This window comes from Gopherus evgoodei, chromosome 9 (assembly GCF_007399415.2).
Source record: "Gopherus evgoodei ecotype Sinaloan lineage chromosome 9, rGopEvg1_v1.p, whole genome shotgun sequence".
NCBI lineage: Eukaryota > Metazoa > Chordata > Testudines > Testudinidae > Gopherus > Gopherus evgoodei.
Genome location: NC_044330.1, coordinates 39,218,650 through 39,241,953, shown reverse-complemented (window position 1 = coordinate 39,241,953; position 23,304 = coordinate 39,218,650). Strand labels below are relative to the sequence as shown.

General features: G+C 43.2%; 1 protein-coding gene across 2 annotated transcripts in view; it reads right to left on the bottom strand.

Moving 5' to 3' along the window:
- The window catches only part of EPHA4 (EPH receptor A4), a 138,014-nt gene that overhangs the window by 19,659 nt on the left and 95,051 nt on the right, over nt 1-23,304 (bottom strand). For both annotated transcript variants that reach the window (XM_030575754.1, XM_030575755.1), the window contains exons 6-11: nt 13,596-13,720; nt 12,336-12,495; nt 10,975-11,086; nt 2,882-2,940; nt 791-904; nt 389-574 (exon numbers count right to left, since the gene is read on the bottom strand). In XM_030575754.1, coding sequence (XP_030431614.1) covers nt 389-574; nt 791-904; nt 2,882-2,940; nt 10,975-11,086; nt 12,336-12,495; nt 13,596-13,720 — 756 coding nt within the window. The remainder of the gene's footprint in view (nt 1-388; nt 575-790; nt 905-2,881; nt 2,941-10,974; nt 11,087-12,335; nt 12,496-13,595; nt 13,721-23,304) is intronic.

Sequence of the window (23,304 nt, the reverse complement as noted above, 5' to 3'; positions counted from 1 at the left end):
ACACCTTGTACTTCAAAGCACACCGACACTGTAGTTTTGTTTTGATTTTTTTTTAAGTATTGAAAATACTTTGCTTACCATCTGCCTATCTTGTAACAAGCAGTTCAGTCTAGCAAAGGTTTGAAAGATGCCTGCCTAGCATACCAAAAAAACTGCAGTATTAATTCCCCCTAAAAAATCTTGCACAAGCTGCCTGCAGATCGGGTATCAGCTGAAACTATAAACCCATTTACAGCTGACAACAAGATTAATGACTTGTCCTCCACTGATTTCCTCCTATTAGCTATCAGTGGATCTGCTCCATCTGTCACTTAACAGGGAAAAAATATGCAGATTTAATTTCTCAATGACTTCCAAATTGGCCTTGTCACAGAAATGACCTACTTACATTTGGTAACTACGCCTTCCAAATGGATGATATTGGGATGGTCAAATTGTCCCATGATGCTGGCTTCACTTAAAAAGTCCCTCCTCTGTTTGTCAGTGTACCCAGCTTTCAGAGTCTTGATAGCAACACAGATCTCTCTCTTTCCTGGTACTTTGAGACGTCCACTGCACACTTCACCAAATTCACCTGCAGAAAAAAGACCAAACAGTCAGCCATGAACATGAAACGCATGTGACCCTCTGTAGCCAAAACGTAATTATCAATGCACTTCTGAAAGTTCCTGTTTGTTTTAGAGAGTTGTTACACAAACGACAGTTAGAGCTCAAGGTACCTAAACACCAATGAAAGCTATACATTACAAAAACGGATTTACTGCACAAACACAGATGTCCTGAAACTTACCCACACCTATGACTTTTTCAATCTTTATACAGGAGGCATCGATTTCTTTGGCAAATTCCCGCACAGCTTGGTTTGGATCCTCATATGTAAAAGGATCCACATATGTTCTCACACCTGCAAGACAAAAATGCTTTATTTGATGTCACTGATCTACATACTGCTGAGCACGGAACATACAAGGAACGAATTCTTAATGGTATACAACAGCAAAGAAAGTGTCCAGTAAAGATTCACCATGTTGGCACTGACTGAATAAAGAAGAAAGGACTTAAGAAGATTCCAGTGTGCTTTATTTTTAAAGGCAAACATTTAATTTCCCATCTATTGAAACATAGCATCAGGCTTTTGACAGTGAATGAACTCCATATATCACTGATATCGGTAGCAGGCTAACTAGCTGGCTGCAGCCCTGTGACTTAGGCCTGGTCTACACTACACAGTTAGATCAATGCAAGGCAGCTTATGTCAACCTAATTATGTCAATGTACACATTACAGCCTTGTCCCGCCAATGTAAATGCCCCACTACGCCGACATAACTCCACCTCCATGAGAGAGGTAGGGCTTCTGTCAGTGTAGTTAGGGGGGTGCAGTGTCTGTTTAGATACTGTTCCTTACATTGGCTGTTGGCTATCTTGTCAATTTCATGGCTCCATGCTCCAGCTAGAGACCAGCTGCCCTCGGCTCCCAGCTAGATTGTGCCTGTCCGGCTCCCCACTCAGGGAGTTGAGAAGCCCGTGTGGCTGACACTCCCCCTGCCCCACATACACTCTCCTGGTAGAGTATGGGGAGCAAAGAAGCCCGGGCTGCTGCCTGGTGGACAGCTGGGCTCCCGATGGGGAGCTATGTGGAACTGAGATCCCTGTCTCTCAATCCCCGACTCTGCCCCTCTTCAGTCGGTGGAAGCGCTCCTAGTAAGGATGTACACCACCGACAGAGGGAGGGTAGTGTGGACATCAGCCACTGTAGTAATTACTGTGGTGGCTATAAGTTGACCTAACATAGGTCAAACTTAAATCTGTAGTGTGAACGTGCCCTCAGAGAATAAAGTATGCATAACTTCCATTTTTTGGGCCAGGGGAGTTCTGAGTTCAGAACCCTAAGCTTGATCCTTCACTCAGTAGAACTAGAAACAACAGCATGTTCAATCACTGAGACTATATCTACACTACCACGCTGTACTGCTTGTGGTGGAGATGCTCTAAGCTAGGGATCGGCAACCTTTCAGAAATGGTGTGCCGAATCTTCATTTAGTCACTCTAATTTAAGGTTTCGTGTGCCAGTAATACATTTTAACATTTTTAGGAGGTCTCTTTCTATAAGTCTATAATATATAACTAAACTATTGTTGTATGTAAAGTAAATAAGGTTTTTAAAATGTTTAAGAAGCTTAATTTAAAATTAAATTAAAATGCAGAGCCCCCCGGACCGGTGGCCAGGACCTGGGCAGTGTGAGTGCCACTGACAATCAGCTCGTGTGCTGCCTTTGCCACACATGCCACAGGTTGCCTAACCCCTGCTCTAAACCAACGGAAGAGAGCTCTCCCGGGGGGTTAATAGCTCTTGCCTCTGCGAGAGGCAGTAGCTATGTCAGCGGAGAAGCTCTCCTGCCAACATAGCGCTGTCTAAACAGGCACTTAGGGTGGTATAATTTATGTTGCTCAGGGGTTTTGATTATTCACACCCAAGTGATGTAAGTTACACTGAAGTAACCTGTAGTGTTGACAAGGTTTGAGGAAGGAATGTATGCCTCATATTTCCCCTTAAGCACCTCCTTTGGCCTATCCTGAAGCATCCTTGACATATACTGGGCAGAAAAGCATGCCTATTATCTTCAGCCAGAAGTAGAGGTCGCCAAAACCTTTGAGTAGGAGGGAAGAAAAAAAAATCTCCCCAAAAATCCCAAAGGTTTTTTGAATAAAGCCTGCCATTCAAAGTTTCCCTGCTACTAGGTGCTTCATTCTGGCAGCAGAGGATTGCAAACATGGAAATATTCGTTTCAAGAGGAATGTCATTCTTTATCTTCTAAGCATAAGAACACAGACATGCTTTGTGAACCAGATCAAAAAAACCAAGCACCACTGCCTTTTACCTTGATTCAAATGTTTCTCCTCATCTGCCTCTTGCTTGGCCTTACTGTACTTACTGCGTCTGTCGGGATAAAAAGAGCATTACAATTCAAAATAAATCTCTTAATTTAGGAGACGAACTCAGAATCTTCTTGACCTGCAAAGACTTGAATTGCTATACCTGACAAGACTTATGTTCTGGGTTTGTCCTACAACAGTTGATAACCTAATTTATAACCAACAGCTTTGAAAGAAGCTGCATTCCCTATACAGTTCTAGGTGTTACTGTCATCAACAAACTTACCAAGGGAAACAAAAACCCTCAAATTTACATCTTTCCATTCAAGAAAAAGAAGGAGGTTTGTTTTGCAGCTACTTTTCTTTAAAACACAGATCTTTGTAATTCTGAAGCCAAATTTTGAAAGCAGACCCAATTAGGCTTTTGGGATTTTTTAGCATAATTAAATGTGGATGCAAATGCTAACATTAGATGTCTAACTGATTGATTTGCAAGCACAATCAGGCAGAAATCTAAATACTAGCCTTTGTACCCACTCTAATTGCACAAAATTAAAGGTGGAATTTAAAAAGCAAGCCCGTTCAATCTACACAGCTGTGAATATTAATATGATAGGTGGTACAGCATATTAAGTTTATACATTATTACTTCTACACGTAAACGCACAACTATTTATACTATTTATGTCTTTAATTTTAAAAAAGCATTTGAGTTTAGCTTTAAGCATCAAAGTTTGTGTGGATTTGAGAGAAGTTAATACCAGAAACATCTCTGTAGTGAGGACTTTTATACCAAAAGCTGCCGCGTTTGGATCTAAGGTTTGGTTTGGCCCATTATAAAGAGCGGGGGACAGTTGAAAAGTACAGAGCCAGATCAAAAGTCAAAGGAACCCGAAGCTGGGGGTTGTTACTGCCCATCTACTCCACTTGCTTGCTCCTGTATGGGCCTCCTAATCTCTGATCTCATGATACTGACCTCCTTTGTAAAGCATTCTTGAGACCTACTACATCTGAACATAAGAACAGCCACACTGGGTCAGACCAAAGGTACATCTAGACCAGTATCCTGTCTTCTGACAGTGGCCAGTGCCAGGTGCCCCAGAGGAAATGAACAGAACAGGAAATTATCAAGTGATCCATCCCCTGTCGCCCATTCTCAGCTTCTGACAAAAGAGGCTAGGGATGTCATCCCTGCCCATCCTGGCTAATAGTCATTGATGGACCTATTCTCCATAAATTTATCTAGTTCTTTTTTGAACCCCGTTATAGTCTTGGCCTCCACATCATCCTCTGGCAAGGAGTTCCACAGGTTGACTGTGCATTGTGTGAAAAAATACTTCTTTTTTTTTTTTTTAAACCTGCTCACTATTAATTTCATTTGGTGACCCCTAGCTCTTGTGTTATGAGAAGGAGTAAACAGCACTTCCTTATTTACTTTCTCTACACCAGTCATGATTTTATAGACCTCTATCATATCCTCCCTTAGTCATCTCTTTTCCAAGCTGAAAAGTCCCAGTCTTATTAATCTACCCTCATATGGAAGCCGTTCATTTTTGTTGCCCTTTTCTGAACCTTTTCCAATTCCAATATATCTTGTTTGACATGGGGTGACCACATCTGCACGCAGTATTCAAGATGTGAGCGTACCATGGATTTATATAGGGGCAATATATTTTCTGTCTTATTATCTATCCCTTTCTTGATGATTCACAACATTCTGTTCACTTTTTTGACTGCCACTGCACATTGAGTGGATGTTTTCAGAGAACTATCCACAATGACTCCAAGATCTCTTCCTTGGGTGCTACACATCAGAGCTAGGTATTGTTATATAATATTGAAGGGATCAAGTACTGACATCAGTGGTGAAACTTCCAACAGCCCAGACTGGGTCTGGCTGGGCAAGGAGATTGGGACTGGAAGCCAGGGGGACTAAACTCAGATAAGAAACATGTGTGGGGAGACTGGGATTGGCTAAGTAAGGAGACTGGGACTAGTAGCTCGGGGGCAGGGAGGAGTAAGGAAATGAGTGAAATGAACCACACGAAGAGCCTGGGAAAGAAGACTGGAGCAGCTAGACATCTAGAATGATATGGAATTGGGGGGTGAAGCGAGATCAAAATTTGGACCTGGACCCTGGAGGGAGAAACTAGGACTGTCTGGGCAAGGAGACTGGGATTGGAATGAGAAGCATTGGTAATGAGGACTAGGACTAGGTTGGAGAGGAGAATGGGACTGGGTTGAGGAGATGGGGTGGCAAAAAGACAGGACAGGGGCAGATTAGAGGAGATAGAGTATTAGGGGTCATGTTTGGGGAGAACAGAAAGAAGGATCTGTGACTACCACAACAGTCTCCCCTCCAGAGCCTGGAATGAACTCAGAATTCCTGAAGGCTGTCAGCAAATACCTGTGATAAAGTACGTCTCATCTCCTTTCGGTGTTTCTCCATACAGAAGATGAGAACCTACGTGTGCTTATCTGTTTCTCCAGTAGCTAACATTGCATTTCCTAATTTCTGAGTGCTTGCCTTTGCAAACATAAGGTTTTTCTAACACAGTTTATCGTGTGCAATATGCTAAATAATTTACCAACAACATGGAGGGGAAAAAACACCAAACAGTCCCACACTGCCCTTGATCCAGGTCTCACAGCTCCCTATAATCTCCTGGGAATTGTATTCATACACCAGGGACTGCACATGCCACAAATGCCTGTGAACTTCTTTCTTTGCGATGTCAATTAGAAACCAATACTTTTGAATACAAGGAAACCATTAAAACCCCCCTCTAAATCCAAATGCCGAGTAAAGCCGTTTTCATTGCCTGGGGACTGACTGTTGCAGTGAATCAAGGGACCAAATTCTGCTCTCATTTATGGGGGGGGGAGAGGGTTGCACAAAATGTGACTCAATATCTATAAGTGTATAATAGGAATGGACCTTTAAAAGAGGAACGTGTGAGCAGTGCTATTGTTGTGCAAGAATAGAACGCTTTCAGTTAAGTAAATGATCACCATGCAGCCTAACTTAGGAAAAAAGTTATTCTGAATTTTACGTATGACTCCTCCAATCTAATTCAATTAATACTAAAATGAAGAAGTGAGAAATGCAATGCAAATGTGCATTACATGAAAGTGACAAGTATTAAAATACCCCTTTTGTCTTGTTTAAAAACTTCCCTCTAAGCCCTACACAAAAACTAGCGCAAAACACCCTAGGATGCATAACAGGTAAAAGGAAACACAGGAATTACTGTTCAAGCAATATAATTGTAGCTTATTAGCTTTTAATAATACCTTCCAAACTAACTACCTGGCTTCCACTTCTATCTTTGTCACCTGTTGACCTTTTCTCCTTGGCTTGGGGTGGGACACTGCTGCCTACAATTGTCCCTGGGGGAAAAAAAAAACCCTGGAAGGTCATTATTCAATCATTGAGCCATTGGGAGGAAATCTGGACATGAACTGACATCCACAGAGAGCTCACCTGAATGACAAAAGGAAACCTTTGTCCCAGGTTTGAATTCCATAATTATAGGGATTTCGGGGTGGTGATTAAATAGGGGCGGTGTTCAGGAAGAGAATACAGAAGCTTTCACAAACTGCAGGGGTCAGAAATGCAGGCAAGCCTACAGGTGGGACTTGGAGATAAAGAAGGGGTGGGGCTTTTTTCCCTATAGGCCTACCCCACAAATAACAAAGGGGGGGATTAGCATGTATTGTGGTGAAGCAGCATGCACTCTGGGCTGCTCTCTCAGCCTCTGCATGGCTGCTGGCACCTTTACCATTTACAAACAAAAGGGGAGCTGAGGGTTAGAGCTGCTCTGATTAAAATACTGCCTGCCAGGAGATCACAAGGCTATGACTGAGGTAGCCTGGTGTTCCAAGGCTCATTAGCAAAAGGTGGACAACTCATTCTAAATGCTCACCACCTGCCTCAGTGAGTAGGGGAATTTTATGGGGGCAGTTGCTGAGGGATACCAGGTAGCTCCTCCCCCCGGGAGTCTCTGGCACCCACTGGCCAGCTGGGGGCAGGGCAGCATTCCCCAGCTCTCAGGATTTAACCTGGCCTGACAGACGCTGCTGATCTGGCTAATTGCCCATTTGAGGGGTCAGGAAGGAATCTTTTCTCCCATAGCCAAGTAGTAGAGGACCAGGGAGTTTTTCGCTGTCCTAGCTGTACCGTCAAGCCACAGTGGGTTGAGTAGGAGAGCGCTTAAGGTTGGATTGTTAACTCGTCATAACTTCCATCCACTTTCCACTGCAGACGAAAGATTTAAATCAACAGTTCCCACAGTAAAAGACCTGAAATTTGGTGATGGGCTTTAGACTCAAGGGACAGAGTGAGTCCATGTGGCCCTCATGGTCCCCACCGTTCTGCACCCTCCACCCCCCTTGTAGGAGTTGTGGGCTAGGGGACTCAGAGAGAGAGCAGAATCTGAGGCCATGTCTACATCTAAAATTTTGCAGCGCTGGTAGTTACAGCTGTATTAGTACAGCTGTATAGGGCCAGCGCTGCAGAGTGGCCACACTTACAGCAACCAGCGCTGCAAGTGGTGTTAGATGTGGCCACACTGCAGCGCTGTTGGGCGGCTTCAAGGGGGGGTTCGGGGAACGGGAGAGCAAACCGGGAAAGGAGACCAGCTTCGCCGCGGTTTGCTCTCGCGTTCCCCGAACCCCTCTGCAAACCGCAGGGAAGGAGACCTGCTTGCTCGGGGCTCCGGGAACTAGAGAGCAAACCAGGAAAGGAGACCCGCTTCGCCGCGGTTTGCTCTCGCGTTCCCGGAGCCCCTGCAAACCGCAGGGAAGGAGACCTGCTTGCTCGGGGTTCCGGGAACGAGAGAGCAAACCGGGAAAGGAGACCCGCTTCGCCGCGGTTTGCTCTCGCGTTCCCGAACCCCCTGCAAACCGCAGGGAAGGAGACCTGCTTGCTCGGGGAATGGGAGAGCAAACCGCGGCGAAGCTGGTCTCCTTTCCCGGTTTGCTCTCGCGTTCCCGGAGCCACCCAGCAAACTGCAGGGAAGGAGACCTGCTTGCTCGGGGTTCCGGGAACGCGAGAGCAAGCTGGGGAAGGAGACCAGCTTGATTACCAGAGGCTTCCTCCTTCCACGGAGGTCAAGAAAAGCGCTGGTAAGTGTTTACATTGGATTACCAGCGCTGGATCACCAGCGCTGGATCCTCTACACCTGAGACAAAACGGGAGTACGGCCAGCGCTGCAAACAGGGAGTTGCAGCGCTGGTGATGCCCTGCAGATGTGTACACCTTCAAAGTTGCAGCGCTGTAACCCCCTCACCAGCGCTGCAACTTTCTGATGTAGACAAGCCCTGAGAGAGGAAAGTGTAGGCTAAGGAGAGCCTACCCCAAGTTACAAGTTATATGGTAAGGAGCCCTGTAACCCCTTCACTGGAACCAATTAAATGCCTGGTAGAGGAGAGTGTGGGCGATGGGAGGGTAGTACTTCTTGTCTGTGCCAAAGTTTAATAAAAGCTGCTGCCTGTCACATAATTCCATGCCTGAGTCTGTCTTCATTTTGCTGCTGTGTCTGCAAGAAATCTGGAGAGTAAAAGGTAAACCAGTCTACTAGCCAAGAGACCTTTTTACATGACACATTTGTTTAAAAAAAAATAATTTCATTACATAACCAAAAAACGATTCATAAAAGCCATCTTTCTCCACTCAACTCTCTTCTGAAAATAAAGCCTCATCCTCTTGCTCCAAATGTTCCCCCAAAGCTACATTTGAAATAGTCTGAATTTAGCGGTGTGCTTGTTGGAAAGCTTTGTAGAAATGCTCAAGCTGCCATCTGTCCTTTGCTGTATGAATTTACATGACAATCTATGCAAGTTTAAACTAACACTTAAGTGGATTAATCCTAATGTTAACATCCCAGGGACAGAAGAGAACAACATATTCTCAGGCTGCTGGAGATAGGAGACAGCAGGGTCCTTAGGAAAGTTTCTGCCATGAAGATGAATTTTGTTTTTTTGAGCACTGATTTGATTTAATGCTAAATGACAATATTAGTCCCAGTTTCAAACGTGGGCACTCTAAACGGAAATCCCTATCCCACATTAGGATACTGATATGAGTACAACTGCACAGAATGGAGGTTTGTATACCTACGTACAGATCTGATGGCACAACTATGAGATTTAGGCCAGGTGTACACTAGAAAAGGTTGCTGGTGTAGCTACACTGGCAAAGCCTCCTGGTGCAGGCGGTTTGGCGAGCAAAATAAGCTATGCTGGCAAAAGTCCTTTTATGCTGTTATAACAATGTCCACTCTTGAGCTTCTGTTGGTATAGAAATGTCACAAAAATTCATCTCTCCTACCAATATGGCCATACTGGCAAACATTTCTAGTGCGGATTGGCCTTGGGTGCCCCATTAAGGCACCTGCTTTTGAAAACTGGGCTCTGTTTATCAATAGCTACTCCCAACTACTGGAGCTAAGTGTATGTAGGCAGGTAAGTGCTATGATAAACATCCTAAATGCACTGATATTCACAGAACATCCCATGAAGGGGCCTCATGGTTTTTTTGCTGCCTTAGCATTTCATTTACTTTGTTATGTCTCTTCTCTTCCACAGCCTCTCTAAAACCTAATGAGGCAGAGGTGTGGGACATCTTTGAACCCACTGCCACTTGACTAACTTATCTGCATTCCCACCAGCACTTAGGCCAGCCTTTGGTCCTGGCTACCAGGCTGCTCTTTATCTGTGTTTTGTCCAATTTAAACACTTCTAGGCAGAGATAACTAAACAGACAGCCTGAGTGGGGAGAAGAATTGGCTGAGTACGCATCAGCATCAGCGAGTCTGTCAGCTACCAGGCTCCAGGCAGCCTTTCCTTTGACAGCTTTATGGCCGATACTAAAGAGAATCAATACTAGGGCATGGGGTTGACATTTCATTTTCTAAAAAGTGATCCATTGAGGGCCAATCACCAAGCCATGTTTATCAGCCTTGAGAAGTGACATTGTTTTTTATTGGGGGAGGTGGGGAAGGAATCATCTCAGAACAACTCGACAGGCTCAATTCTCCAAGGTGGCGACTCATAATTAGAAATCCAATGTATCCCGCTATCAGTCTGGCTTTAAATAATAAAGTGATCAATAAAAGCAGAGAGGAGATTAAGTCATCAAGCCCTGGTGATACTATTTTCTGTTGCAATGGCTTTTAATAAACCTGTCTCTCTGTATTACATTTTCATATGTTCTTTTCCTCTTTTTTTCCTGCCAGCATGGATGCTTTGAGCTGAACACCCACAGAAAGCCATTACAATGCATGACTACTTACCAGATATTATAATCACACTGATTTAACTGCTCTTTTTAAGATGATTTGAAGTGAAAGAGTAAATCAAAAGGAAGTTGTGCCCATTTATAGCTAATGTGATCAGACCCTACTATGGAGAGTGGGCCAACTTGTATTCTCTCCTCTCTGATATGAGATGCTGTAGTGATTTTTCTGAGGGGTAAACCCTGTTTTGGGGGCAGAAGCAGGTGCTTGATGGGAGATTATAGTTCTGCCTGACAATGTAAGCAAAGGACCCAGTCTGGTGTGTTACTGTACACGAAGTATTGAGTGCCTATGGCTTCTCTTTAGTGTCTTTCTTCCTCACAATGGAAGAACTATCCCAATGGCTGATGCAGACATGTACAGACAACTGAGAGTATTAAAACCAAAAATCAAAAACACCCAAGCAACACTGTTTGAGGTTCTCCATGCAAGTTACTTCACTGCAGTACTGCTTTCCTTCCCCTACATATAACAAGCCAACCCAAGAAGATCCCCTGTACTCAGACTCATTAAACTCAACATCAAATTACAATATCTGCAGCTCTCCAGTTGGCTTGTTTCTCAATCCCAGTTACAGAAATCAGCTTTGCATTTGAAGGGCAAATAGCGCTGGAACTATTACCATTACATTACATACTGCTGTGGTACTAATGCTGAGAAGATCAAAGCTACATGGGAGAGAGCTTGTAATGCAAATGCACTGTTTATGATGCTAATCAAAGAATTCAGCTTTGTTTGGATGAGACAAAAAGCTCCCTTATGAAAGAGAGAGGGAGAGAGAGAGAGGCTTAAGTTCTTACCTCCTGCTGATGACAAAAGCAGCAATGAGAATGACCACGAGAACAACACTGCCAGCCACTGAGACAAGAAGCACTGTGGGATTGGTACCATCACCAATGATGGGGGAAGGAACTAGAGACAGAGAAGACATCAGTTAGTGTCACACACCTGGGGCACAGCCACTTACAGTACAAAATTGTCAAGAGCAACACTTAGTGCTGTGTTCTGGTTTGCAGAGGCAGTTCAGGCTATTACTCAAAGCCAGTCTCAGGCCTTCATTATGTATTCATTCAACATAATTTTCCAGGAGGGTCCTAATTAGTTAAAGACATTACGTTTGATAATGGTTTGGGGAACTTCAACTCGCTGAGAACAAGGACTTCCTCTCCTTCGCCCCTCCATTCTCAGTCAGAGGGTATAATGCCTGTTTTATTGCCCACTGAATTGCTTCCCAGTTTACTTTATTTTTTTTTTAATGGACCAGATGCTCATTCCTCACTGACACAAACAGAGCAAGTTGTTTTTAAAATGTCTTCCCTCTGCCTGGTGGATTGACTTTTTTAAGTTTTCTCATGCCATGCCTGAGGGAATTTAACAGAGTGACGTGACCTGAAGTGATTTAAACAGACCTGAATAATGGAAATTAAAGAAACACGTTCGGTCATATCCTCTTCCTTCCGCTGTCTTAGGAAGCAAACACTCCATTCACATTTTTGTGGACTATTACATGTTACCTTGACTTAAACAAGTGAGAACCTACTCAGAGATAGCACAATCTACAAATGCCTCCCTTTGCAAAACTGTCTAAGAGAAAACACAAAGCAAGGAGACACACATAATATATCTCACTGATTCATATAAAAAAAGGAGAGTACATTAAAAAAGGAGAGTAATTGGGGTTTATCCTCTATATGAGACACACTGGAAATGTATGCAAATAATGCACATTAGCATTAAAAGAAGTTGAGAATATAAATCTCCACGAATCAATGAAAGAAAAAACTTCAGAGCATTTATAGTGTGTACTTCTACCATACCACATTCAGATTTCTTCATTAAGATTTGTAAGCATCATGCATCCAGTATGCAGCATGTCCAAATAACTGTGCAATGTCACATTTACTAAGGCCGGATCAGAGAAACAACAGTGGAAATGGCAGTCAACAGCCATTTTTACAAATCATAGTGCCACACAGGAGTATGGCACAATATGGATGCCACATTCAAGTGAATAAATGAAGTCAAACTCCCAACGAGCAACTCAGTCAAATTCAGTATAATCTGAGTCGAGTCAAGAAAGAAAGAAATAAAGAAAGAGAAAGAAATGGGGGAAGAAATGTATCTACTGTCAGCCATCCGCCAATGATGCACATGTTGTTACCTGTGTTAGTTGTGAACTCAAATGGCCCACTGAAGTCCCCATATCCCGCTGCTGTCCTGGCTCGCACATGAAACACGTATGAAGTCAAAGGGTTCAGGCCTTTGATATCTGTGTTCCTGGCAGCTGTCTTCACAATACGATAGCTGCGCTCATTTTGGTCCTAGGAGCAACAGAGCACAGGGGTGAGGCACACAAAAATGTCTCCCTGCACAGTGAACCCTGGACCCCCAGTTCACTACCAAATCTGTCTGAGGCTATGACTAATAGCATTTGACTTATCAAAAGATCCCTAAAAAGGTTTTTGTTGTTACCCTTACTAGTACTGGGTTTTAAAAGGGCGTCTTGGGGATGGCCAGAAAGGATGATGGGAATGGTAGGTCTAATGTTCAGGTATCAATGACTGTTTCAGAAATCGAACGAAAAAATTCTCTGGAAAGTAACCAGGTCTTCAATCATAATCCTGCGGATGAACAAATATAATTTTATTCTTGCTCACTCTTTCTTTTTCCCTTCTTCCAGCCAGGAGCTACATATCCAAGAAACCCCTGGGAAATGTTTGCCAGAAAGCCCATGTCTTAATGTCTATTTCAGGCTGGAAAATGTGTCAGAAAATGTTGTAATCTATTTTCAGTGAAAATCAGCTGCCCTCTTCTGGCTTTATTAGGGAGGCAAATAAGTGATTACCTTTAAAAAAGGAAAAAAGAGAGCGAGAGAAAGAAAAGGTAATTGTTCATTTTCCAGGCAACCTTGAAAGCAAATAGCTCTTTTCATAGTTCTGTACTTGGGGAAAGACAAATTATTTTGTAGAAATAATGTCTCCCTATAACTTGGAAAGGCTGAAGAATGTAATTTTCTTTCCTTATTTTCTATTAAAAGCCATCAAACCCACACCATCACTCTAAGCAGAAGCCATCGACTTAAATAGATCTTATTATTATTGCTGTGTTACATACTTCATTATTACACTTCTGTCTCTGACGTAAGGCTAATGTATCACTACTTCTCAGCTATATTGATTCTCATTATAAATATGCTCACTGTAAAAACCTGGTTCTAAGGGAGAAAAAAAGAAAAACCCAAATACACTGTTAAGAGCAGAGTGCAGTATATTAGTCTCATTATTCAGTGTAACTGTTCAAGTGTATGAAATCCCTAATTGGTTATGATTATGAAACCAAACCTATTTGGTCCCGATAATGAGATCCTATCTGGGAATGGCTGTAATGGAAACAAACCTCAGCTGATCATTTTGAGTAATACCTTCTCATAATATTTGACTTCATATTCCAAGATGACTCCATTCGGCCTGTCAGGTTCCAGCCAGGCCAATGCAACGCTGTGTCTTGTTATTTCTTTAGCCTGGATCAAAGCAATTGGAGACGGAGCTGACAAGAAAAAAGAAAAACTGTATATTAGCAATATTTTAATTTTAAATGAGGATCATGTATTTTTAATTGTAGCTTTCCTACTCAATGGGCTTTGTGAATCTATAGCACTGCTGGGAATTAAAACGTCTCTTGAAGAAAAGACTTGTGTTTGAGCATACGGCTGCTATTTTTGCTGTTATTATCTGCAGCACAGTGAGATTTTATTCTTACAGAAAGATTCTCTAACAAGCCCATTCTTGGATTCTGGTCCATACTAGAGCAGGAGTCTCCAAAGTAACAGCATGGTGGTCCAAGTATTGTCACATTATACCATGCCTAAAGCCAAAGCCCTGTAAAAGGCTAACATACTAGAAGATAGGGTTGTGAGTTCAATCCTTGAGGGAGCCATTTGGAGATTGGTCCTGCTTTGAGCAAGGGGTTGGACTAGATGATCTCTTGAGGTCCCTTCCAATCATAATAATCTATGTTGGCTCATTTCTGAACTTTACTAAACGTGTTGCATGAGGCTTTGGAATTGTTAGTTCTGGCTTCATAGCAATTCCACCTATTCACCTTCCAATATTAACTGGTGTCATTTCACTAGCTATTAACATTACAAGAAATGGGATACTGAACCTTTGGATCAGTCCTGGTCCCTCTGAAGTTGAGGGACTTCTGCTTCAGTGAGAGCAGAATTGGGCCGTGTACAAATTCAGCTTCTCCTATGAACACTGGGATACTTGGATCTCAAGTATATAGGCCAGGTTTCTGCCAGCCTAACTCATGCTGTGAAGTACCATAGTTTGTAAGTAGTCCAACTGAAGTCAATGGGCTTACTCCAGATGGTCAGATTCTGACTTTAATGGGACTACTTGGGGAGCCAGGTGCTACCCACCATGAGGAAGACATCAGAATCTGGTGTATTGTGAATAAGACTCCAGTGTAACTGTCCCTATATAACAATGATAGCTAGTTACAGTTGGATGACAGTACCATACACTTCCAATTCCACTGACAGGGCAGAAAGGAAACATGATTTTGGAAAATGAGCCATGTATCCAACAAAATTCAACTCAAATTTACATCCTTGTTCAATAATAAGGGCTACAATTAAAAAGACAATGGAATATTTCTCAATGTGCACTTCAGTTGGGCCCTTGATAGTGTTGAAGTTCAGTTTTTGACTTGTTGGAGGACAAAGCATTTTCCTGGGGACTATGACAGTAACAGATTCACAGCTGTGCTGGGGGAATGGGTTTGCTGAAGATTTATGAACCAGGCTGCCTGGTTCTTGTTGTGTTGCTGTGTGGTCACGTCTCTAGCCAGCTGTTATCAAGCCCTGCCACTACTGACAATAGCTGATACAAATGGTGGGGTCTCCGGGGATGAAGAGGGACATTCAGGAAATTTTTAATCTTATCTAACAAAGCCGTTCGGTATAACCAGAGATTAGAGGTCTCCCTAAATTGAATGTATTTCCTCTTTTGTCCCTGAAACTCTAGAAAAGTACAGATTTTTATTTTTTTAACTCGGGGATGAAGATCCATGTAAGTAGTCAAAAGAGAAAGGAGGATGCAACGTGTAGCCCTGAAAACTACAGAGAAAGACAGAGAAATAAAACAGTCACAATAAATGAAGGGAAAATTGAACGTGAAAACTTCAAACCTACTTGACCGTATCAGACAGCTCTGATGGGAGTGAAAATAACCAGTAGGCCCCACACACATGGTCACAAAAGGGAGTCTTCCTGATTTATTATTTGACAGCTTGGCATCTCTGTTAGAAATGCCTTTAGACCCTTTCTCTTTGTCTGTCTGTCTCTGAGTCTCATGTGCACAGACAGATACTAGATGACAGAGGAGACTATAAACATAAACCAACAGGGAGGATTCAGGTGTGAGCCATCAAGTTATAGATTTGACATGATGGGATTGGTAATGCAACTCTCCTGCTTGAGAGCCCAGTGGCTTCTACACCAAGGGCACATTTTCCACCCTTTGCTCTGCAGTAGCATCACTGCTTAGCTAATAAAATGGGAATCAGGTTCTTTTTCTGCGCACGCACACAAACACAGCAGATTAGCAATAACCCAACCAGAGAGGAACCTGCTTAGTTAACAAGTGCCACGCAGAGGGCAGAGACACCATTCTTTGCAGGGAATCTGTCACTTACTACGATCTGACCCCAGCAATCTCAGATAGATAATTTGTTCGCTTTATGATTTCCCTTCCTCTTTATTGTTCTAACAGCCCCACTCTACTATTTCATTTCTTCAGGCCTAGATATTGGAATATAAAAAGCTCTTTCCATGCAATGATGGGCTACAGAAATACAAGACAACGTGGTTTAGCTCTGAAGTAAAATGGCTATTCACGGCACATGAATACACACTGATCTCCTCTTTACTTAGAGCACTCAGTCCCTATGGGTTAGCAAATGTTTTTCCACCTGTCCACATTATATATCAAAAATTGTTCACTTACTCTCATGCACTTCAACATACTGAAGAGAACAACCTGGCGCTAAAACAGGGCTAGATGGGCTAGATACCCTAATAGTTCATTTCTATCTCTAATTTCTATGAATTAAGCTAAAAGATGCACTCTACTTTCACCCTCTTGTTCCTTACTGGTCATAAATTGATCATAATACAGCTTAAGTCTACTTAACCCTTCATCCAGCCTTCATTGTGTTAATACTGTGAAATGAAATCTTTCCAATCCTATCAGTGCATAGAAAATCTAACAGCCCAGATTCAAGTGTTGGTCACTGCAGTCTCCTTTAGAGGGTGGAGCTTTGCTTTTCCAGGGCCTCTCCAGAATCTCCCTTTGGGGGCCTATCCTGCTCTTCCACACTCTGCGTGGAAAGCCCTGAGCACGTGTAGTACTGGTGCTGCACGGTATGCCAGAATGCAGGGACCCCTTGCAGAGGTTCCACACCCCTTTGTGTGTTGTACAGCTGTGAATAAGTAAAGGGCAGTGTCTTTGGGGAGGATCTGGTGGATCTGTTGTTGTGTGGATCCACTGGCTGATCACCCTTGCTCCTGTATGAGTAGTGGCTTCAACAGTTACAGGGACTACTATAGCCCAATGCTTGGGGAAGCTGGAAATGTTCCTTCCCACACTGAACCCCATTCAACTCTCCCAAACACAGCCATTTTCTTAGGCTTTGTGCTGTGCCCACCTTTTGGCCCATAGAGAGTTACGGCTATAAGGGTGCCTTTTTTGAGAAAGTTGGAGTTTGGGTCATCCTAGGGCTTGTCATCCACATTACCAACTCAGACACAATGCTGGCAATGACCAAACAATTAGTGCAGGTCAGGACAAACTGTGTTCAGCAGCACATCAGCTAATCATGAATAGAACCCAGGGAACTAAGAATACATTCTGTCAGTTAATTGTAGCAAACTCTGACAAAGGAGCCTATGGAGATGTAGGATAGTCCCAAAACCATTGGACTATCTTAGGATTTGGGAGACCTGGGTTCCTTTCTCTGCTCCGCCACTGACGTCCTGTGGAACTTTGGGCAACTCAGTGTGCCTCAGCTCCTCATCTGTAAAATGGGGATAGCTCACAGCTGTGTGATGATAATAAATTAAGTTTGTGAGGTGCTCAGACGCTATAGTGATAGGGGGCACTAGAAGTATCTTAGAGAGATAGACTCTTCACAAGCATGTTTGAACAGGCTAAAACGTTGTAAAGTACATAATGCCTCCAGGCCTAAAAAGAATAACTTGACCAAACAGGATAACAGAGACATTTGGGTCATTTGATATAGTTTCACAGATGTGTGTGCGGGATATGAAGGAGTCACAAGAGTTTTTGGTAATTCTTTCCCTGCTTTCCTCCTTCTTCACCTCTATTCCGGCTAACCCTTCCACTCTCTCTTCTTAATTTAGATGCTATATTGGCAATTTATTCCCACTGATTTATAAACAAGATACAAAGAGCAATAATATAAATGAGGTAACTCTCTGCGCAGTGGAATGGAATTCCAGTGCTGCTTCTCTCCACCCACCCCCCTTTATCTTTTTAAATGTCATGCTACTCTCCCCTCTTATTTACGTTACTAACGCTGTACAGCAGAACCTCATTTATTCAAATGGAATGGCATACATGGATTTCATTCAGATAATTAAGGATTCATATAAGTGATACATATTGGAGACATAACCTCCATTATTCAAATTTAAGTTTTCAGATAACCGTTCTAGTGTACTGGAAAACTGAGGACCTGAACTCATTTAAACATCTTTGCTGGGACTACTCTCTTGTCTGTTGATGAAATATCCATGCGAGGTATCGTCACACAGTTACAACTCATATAAGATGGGGACCCCTTCCTGAAAGCAATCTTTCCTGAACCCCTTCTTCTAGCCCTCTTCACCCTCTCTACCCACCCACTCTCCAAGCTTACTATCAGAAGCAAGCTCCCCACAGACCAGGACACACCAATCCAAAGCGGCGCCAGACTCTGCCAGAACAAAAAATGTAAAACCTGATAGTCAACAACCCCCACAATACACCTTTCAAGATCCATGGGTCCTGCATATGCCCATGACAACACGCGGTGCATAGCATCCAGGACACTAAATGCCCCAATAACAACTATGTAGATGAAACCAATCAGTGCACTGTCAAATGAACTCACGCAGAAAAATTATAAAAGACAAAAACACTATATCACCCGGGGACAAAGTAATCACTCTATATCTGACCTCTCAGTCCGCATCCTCAAAGGAAACCTGCACAACACCTTGAAAAGACGAGCCTGGGAGATGAAATTCATAACTTCGCTAGACACTAAAAATCATGGACTGAACAGAGACAATGAATCTATAACCAACCCCTTTCCCGTACTTCTCTTCCCCCCCTCTCCGGCCCTCCAAATACTGGAGAGATGTTAATAGGCTACTTCACCTTAAATGATCCCTTGAAATATGTGTTAACTACTTATGCTAAACAATCTATTCACCTTGTATTTAGCGGAGACACTCTGGGTACATTTCCCAGACCTGAAGAATAGCTCTATGTAAGCTCGAAAGCCTCTCTCTCTCTCTCTCACACACACCAACAGAAGTTGTTTTAATAAACTATATTACCTCACCCACCTTGTCCCTCTAATGAAAAAAAAAAGTGGTTTTTATTTTTTAATTCAATATCTGGGAGAAGCAATTGGTTGATCACAAACTATGTAACTGGAAATGTTACTCTCCCCAAGACAACCAAGCAGCACAGCTATTGTGGACCTCAATTTCTAAAAAAGAATGCCTCGTTAAATCTGTATTATTGGAGGTGCTCAACAGAGAAAAATATATCAAGTAGTATAAAAGTGAAACAAAGTTAACACTCTTTGTAAAGATATTGTTGCCATAATAATACCAAGTTAAACTCCCCAAACCCAATATACATGTCTGTAGGCAGACACATACGTATCGGAATGCTACATACTGTGTAGAAATTCTATCAAACCAGTATATTTCACAGTGAAGACTGACTGGAAATACTTTGGTATGAAATAAAAGATTCCCTTTGACAAAATGGCTAAGTATAACTTTCTTCAGTTCAAAGCTCAACAGTTCAGCTCCCTTAAAAACTTCACCCAGCCACTGATGTGAATGCAGCAATTTTCTTTTATCTACTTCCTCAATAACCTGCCATTAAACACCTACTAGTAGTTTTATTACTGCAGTTCTGTGCTTGTGGACTACAAACAGAGAGAGAGCAGATGCACTACAAAAATTTCACCCAAGTGCCATAAAGCCATTTCCTAGGGCCAACAAGCCTTGAATTATAACAGTTTTGGGGCAATTGAAAGGAGGGCAGAGACAGCGTGACAGTGTTTCATTACCAGTTCATATTAGTATTGGGAGGAGAACAACAGGAAATAAACAGTTGCAATGAGAGGTCTCTGGCCTGTAAGCAGCCATGAGTGAAAACAGCCTGTTATGAAAGTACTTGAAACCTGAGCACTTGGATGTCAAAGGCACACAATGCTCAGTGTTTTAGTCAAGTTATCTTCTTAACCGCAGCGGGTTTACTTTCCACTCCCCAGAATTTGAATTTAAATGTATCATGCTTACTCAAGAGGTCTTTCACTGATTGAAAAATATACCCATAGTTTATACAATACCTCAGATAAATTCTAATGACATATTTAAATTTAATTACTTGAAGTTTAGGGTTTTTCATGCTTCCCCCTCAATTAAACATAACAACAATTATTTGTTCTTATCAATGGCTATGCGCTTTAAAACGCTGTCAAGCATCAAAATTAAGTGCTTGAATGCACTAATGATGTTATTGTGATTAAGGGTTTTACCTTCCAGGGTAGATGCTAAAAGTCTACTTCATTATTAATGACTTTAATGTATTATACACATGAGGGATTAAAGAAAAAAAACTTCAGAAAGCAAAAGAGACATAAAATAAGATCTTCTATTTATTGAAATGAAAAGCTAATGCAAGAAACCTGATATGCACAAGGATTTTTGAATCTACCCCTTGTAATACTTTTAAATCTGATTTTCAAAACTATTTTAAGTAACTTCACAGCATGAATAGGATGGTTGAAGAGAAAGGATTCATGCATGTTTTTAAAAGGCTTCTGAAAGCAAAAATGATATGCTCCAGATTCTTGTAACTTACTCATGTTGGATGGCACCTTCATTTGCGAGACATCCCACTGACGTGAAAGGAGTCAGAATTTGGCCCTGTATTTTTACATGAACCGGAGACTGAATTAAAAAGGCATCTGCTCTGTCCTCTCTTAAACTAAAGCTGGTCTACACTATGCGTTTAAACTGATTTTAGCAGCATTAAACTGATTTAACGCTGCACCCGTCCACACAACGAGGCTCTTTATATCGATACAAAGGGATATTTAAACCGGTTTCTGTACTCCTTCCCGACGAGAGGAGTAGTGCTGAAATCAGTATTACCACATTGGATTAGGGTTAGTGTGGCCGCAAATCGACAGTATTGGCCTCCGGGTGTATCCCACAGTGCACCACTGTGACTGCTCTGGATAGCAATCTGAACTCGGATGCACTGGCCAGGTAGACAGGAAAAGCCCCGCGAACTTTTGAATTTCATTTCCTGTTTGGCCAGTGTGGAGAGCTCACAGCACAGGTGACCATGCAGAGCTCATCAGCACAGATAACAATGCAGTCTCCTGAGAATCGAAAAAGGGCCCCAGCATGAACTGCACGGGAGGTACTGGATCTGATCGCTATATGGGGAGAGGATTCTGTGCTAACAGAACTCCATTCCAAAAGATGAAATGAAAAAACATTTGAAAAAATTTCCAAGGCCATGATGGAAAAAGGCCACACCAGGGCCTCAGTGCAGTGAAAGTTAAGGAGCTCAGACAAGCCTACAGAAAACCAAAGAAGCAAACGGAAGGCCCAGGGCAGGGTCGAAAACATGCCACTTCTATGCTGAGCTGCATGCAATTCTAGGGGGGTCTGCCACAACTACCCCACCCCTGTCCGTGGATTCCGAGGTGGGGGCGGTAATCTCAGCCATGGCTGAGGATTCTGCGGATGGGGAAGATGAGGAGGAGGAAGAGGAGGACGAGCTTGCAGAGAGAACACAGCACTCTTTTCTCCCCAACAGCCAGGAGCTGTTTTCTCACCCAGACGGAATTACCCTCCCAGCCCTCCCAAGCCACTAGCCCAGACAATGAAGCCATGGAAGCAACCTGTGGTGAGTGTACCTTTGTAAATATAAAACAAGGTTTAAAAGCAAGCGTTTTTTTAATGATTAATTTGCCCTGAGGACTTGGGATGCATTCACGGCCAGTACACTTATTGGAAAAGTCTGTTAACATGTCTGGGGATGGAGCGGAAATCCTCCAGGGACATCTCCATGAAGCTCTCCTGGAGGTACTCCAAAAGCCTTTGCAGAAGGTTTCTGGGCAAGGCAGCCTTATTCCGTCCTCCGTGGTAGGACACTTGACCATGCCATGCATGTAGCAAATAATCTGGTATCATTGCATGACAAAGCCTAGCTGCGTATGGTCCCAGTGATTGCTGGCATTCAAGCAACAGCCGTTCTTTATCTCACTGTGTTATCCTCAGGGGAGTGATATCGTTCATAATAACCTGGTTGAAATTCAGGAATTTAATTAAGGGGACAGAGATGGCCATTCCTACCGGGCTGTTTGCCTGTTGCTTAAAAGAAATCCTTCCTTGCAGGAAGCCAAGTGGGGGGGGGACAAGGGGGGGAATGGCACTGAGCTTTTTCGCTTTTGGCTAGCAGGGATCTTCCCTGCTACCAGCCACGCAGTGGGGGGAAGAGAGGGGTGATTAGCAGTGATCTTCCATGATACCAGCCACGTAGTGGGGGGAGGGGTAAAGCGATCATCCCAGAGAATTGGATGGGGGGGGTGGTTTCTGCTGCTGCATGCTAACAGGAAAGAAGCAGCACTGAACGGGATTTGCTTGCTATTTGGGAAAGGAGGGCACTGTGTATATGAAGGTTGCAGAAGCTGAAAGACAATGGCTTACCATGGCCGCATGCAAGCTGAATTCTGCTGCCCGGACCTGCGTCTGTGAGATCTCTAACACCAGAGCAGCGGACACTCAATATTAAGATGCAAAATGCGACCTTGTAGTGAAATCACATGTGTTATGTAAGGTGAATAGTGTTATTCACTGCGAAAGAGTATAATCATTGTTCTTTAAAATGTATCTTTTTAAATACTTCTCTCCCTTTTTTACCTCATGCAGCTGCAAATTTTTCAAGCCTCCCTACTCCATCCCGAAGCCTATCTCAGATAAGGCGGAGGAAAAAAAAGAAGCGAGACGAAATGTTCTCAGAAATCATGGAAGTAACCCGCAGTGAAAGAGCTCATCTGAATGAGTGGAAGGACGTGGTATCAAATTACAGGAAAGATGCCAGTGAACATGAGGATAGGAGGGACGCTCGAGATGAGAGGTGGCGCCAGGAAGATCAGAGGTGTAGGCAGGAAGATATGCGGTGGCGGGATGCAACGCTGGGGCTGCTGCGTGATCAAACTGACATCCTCCGACGTATGGTGGAGCTTCAGGAACAGCAGCAGGGTCACAGAGTGCCGCTGCAGCCCCTGTGTAACCACCCTCACCACTCACCATGTTCCATATCTTCCTCACCAAGAAGTGTAAGAATGCGTGGGGGAAGGCTTCGTGCACCCGCCCACTCCATCCCTGTGGACAGCCCAACCAAAAGGCTGTCATTACATTGAAATATTTTTAGTGGCCATTTCCTTCCCTCCTATCCTCCTCCCAAACCACACCCGGGATACCTTGTCAGTTCTCTCCCTATTTTTATAATGACTTTTTAATAAAGAACACATGACTTTTAAACTATAGTGACTTTATTTCCTTAAGCAAGCTGTAATTGAAGGGGAACAGTGTGTTGCTTACAGGGAATGAGTCAATCAAGGAGGGGGTTCATCAAGGGGAAACAAACACAACAGTCACACAGTACCCTGGCCCATGATGAAACTCATTTTCAAAGTTTCTCTGATGCGCAGTGCTTTGTGGTGTGCTCTTCTAATCGCCCTGGTGTCTGGCTGCGCGTAATCAGCGGCCAGGTGATTTGCCTCAGCCTCCCATCCCG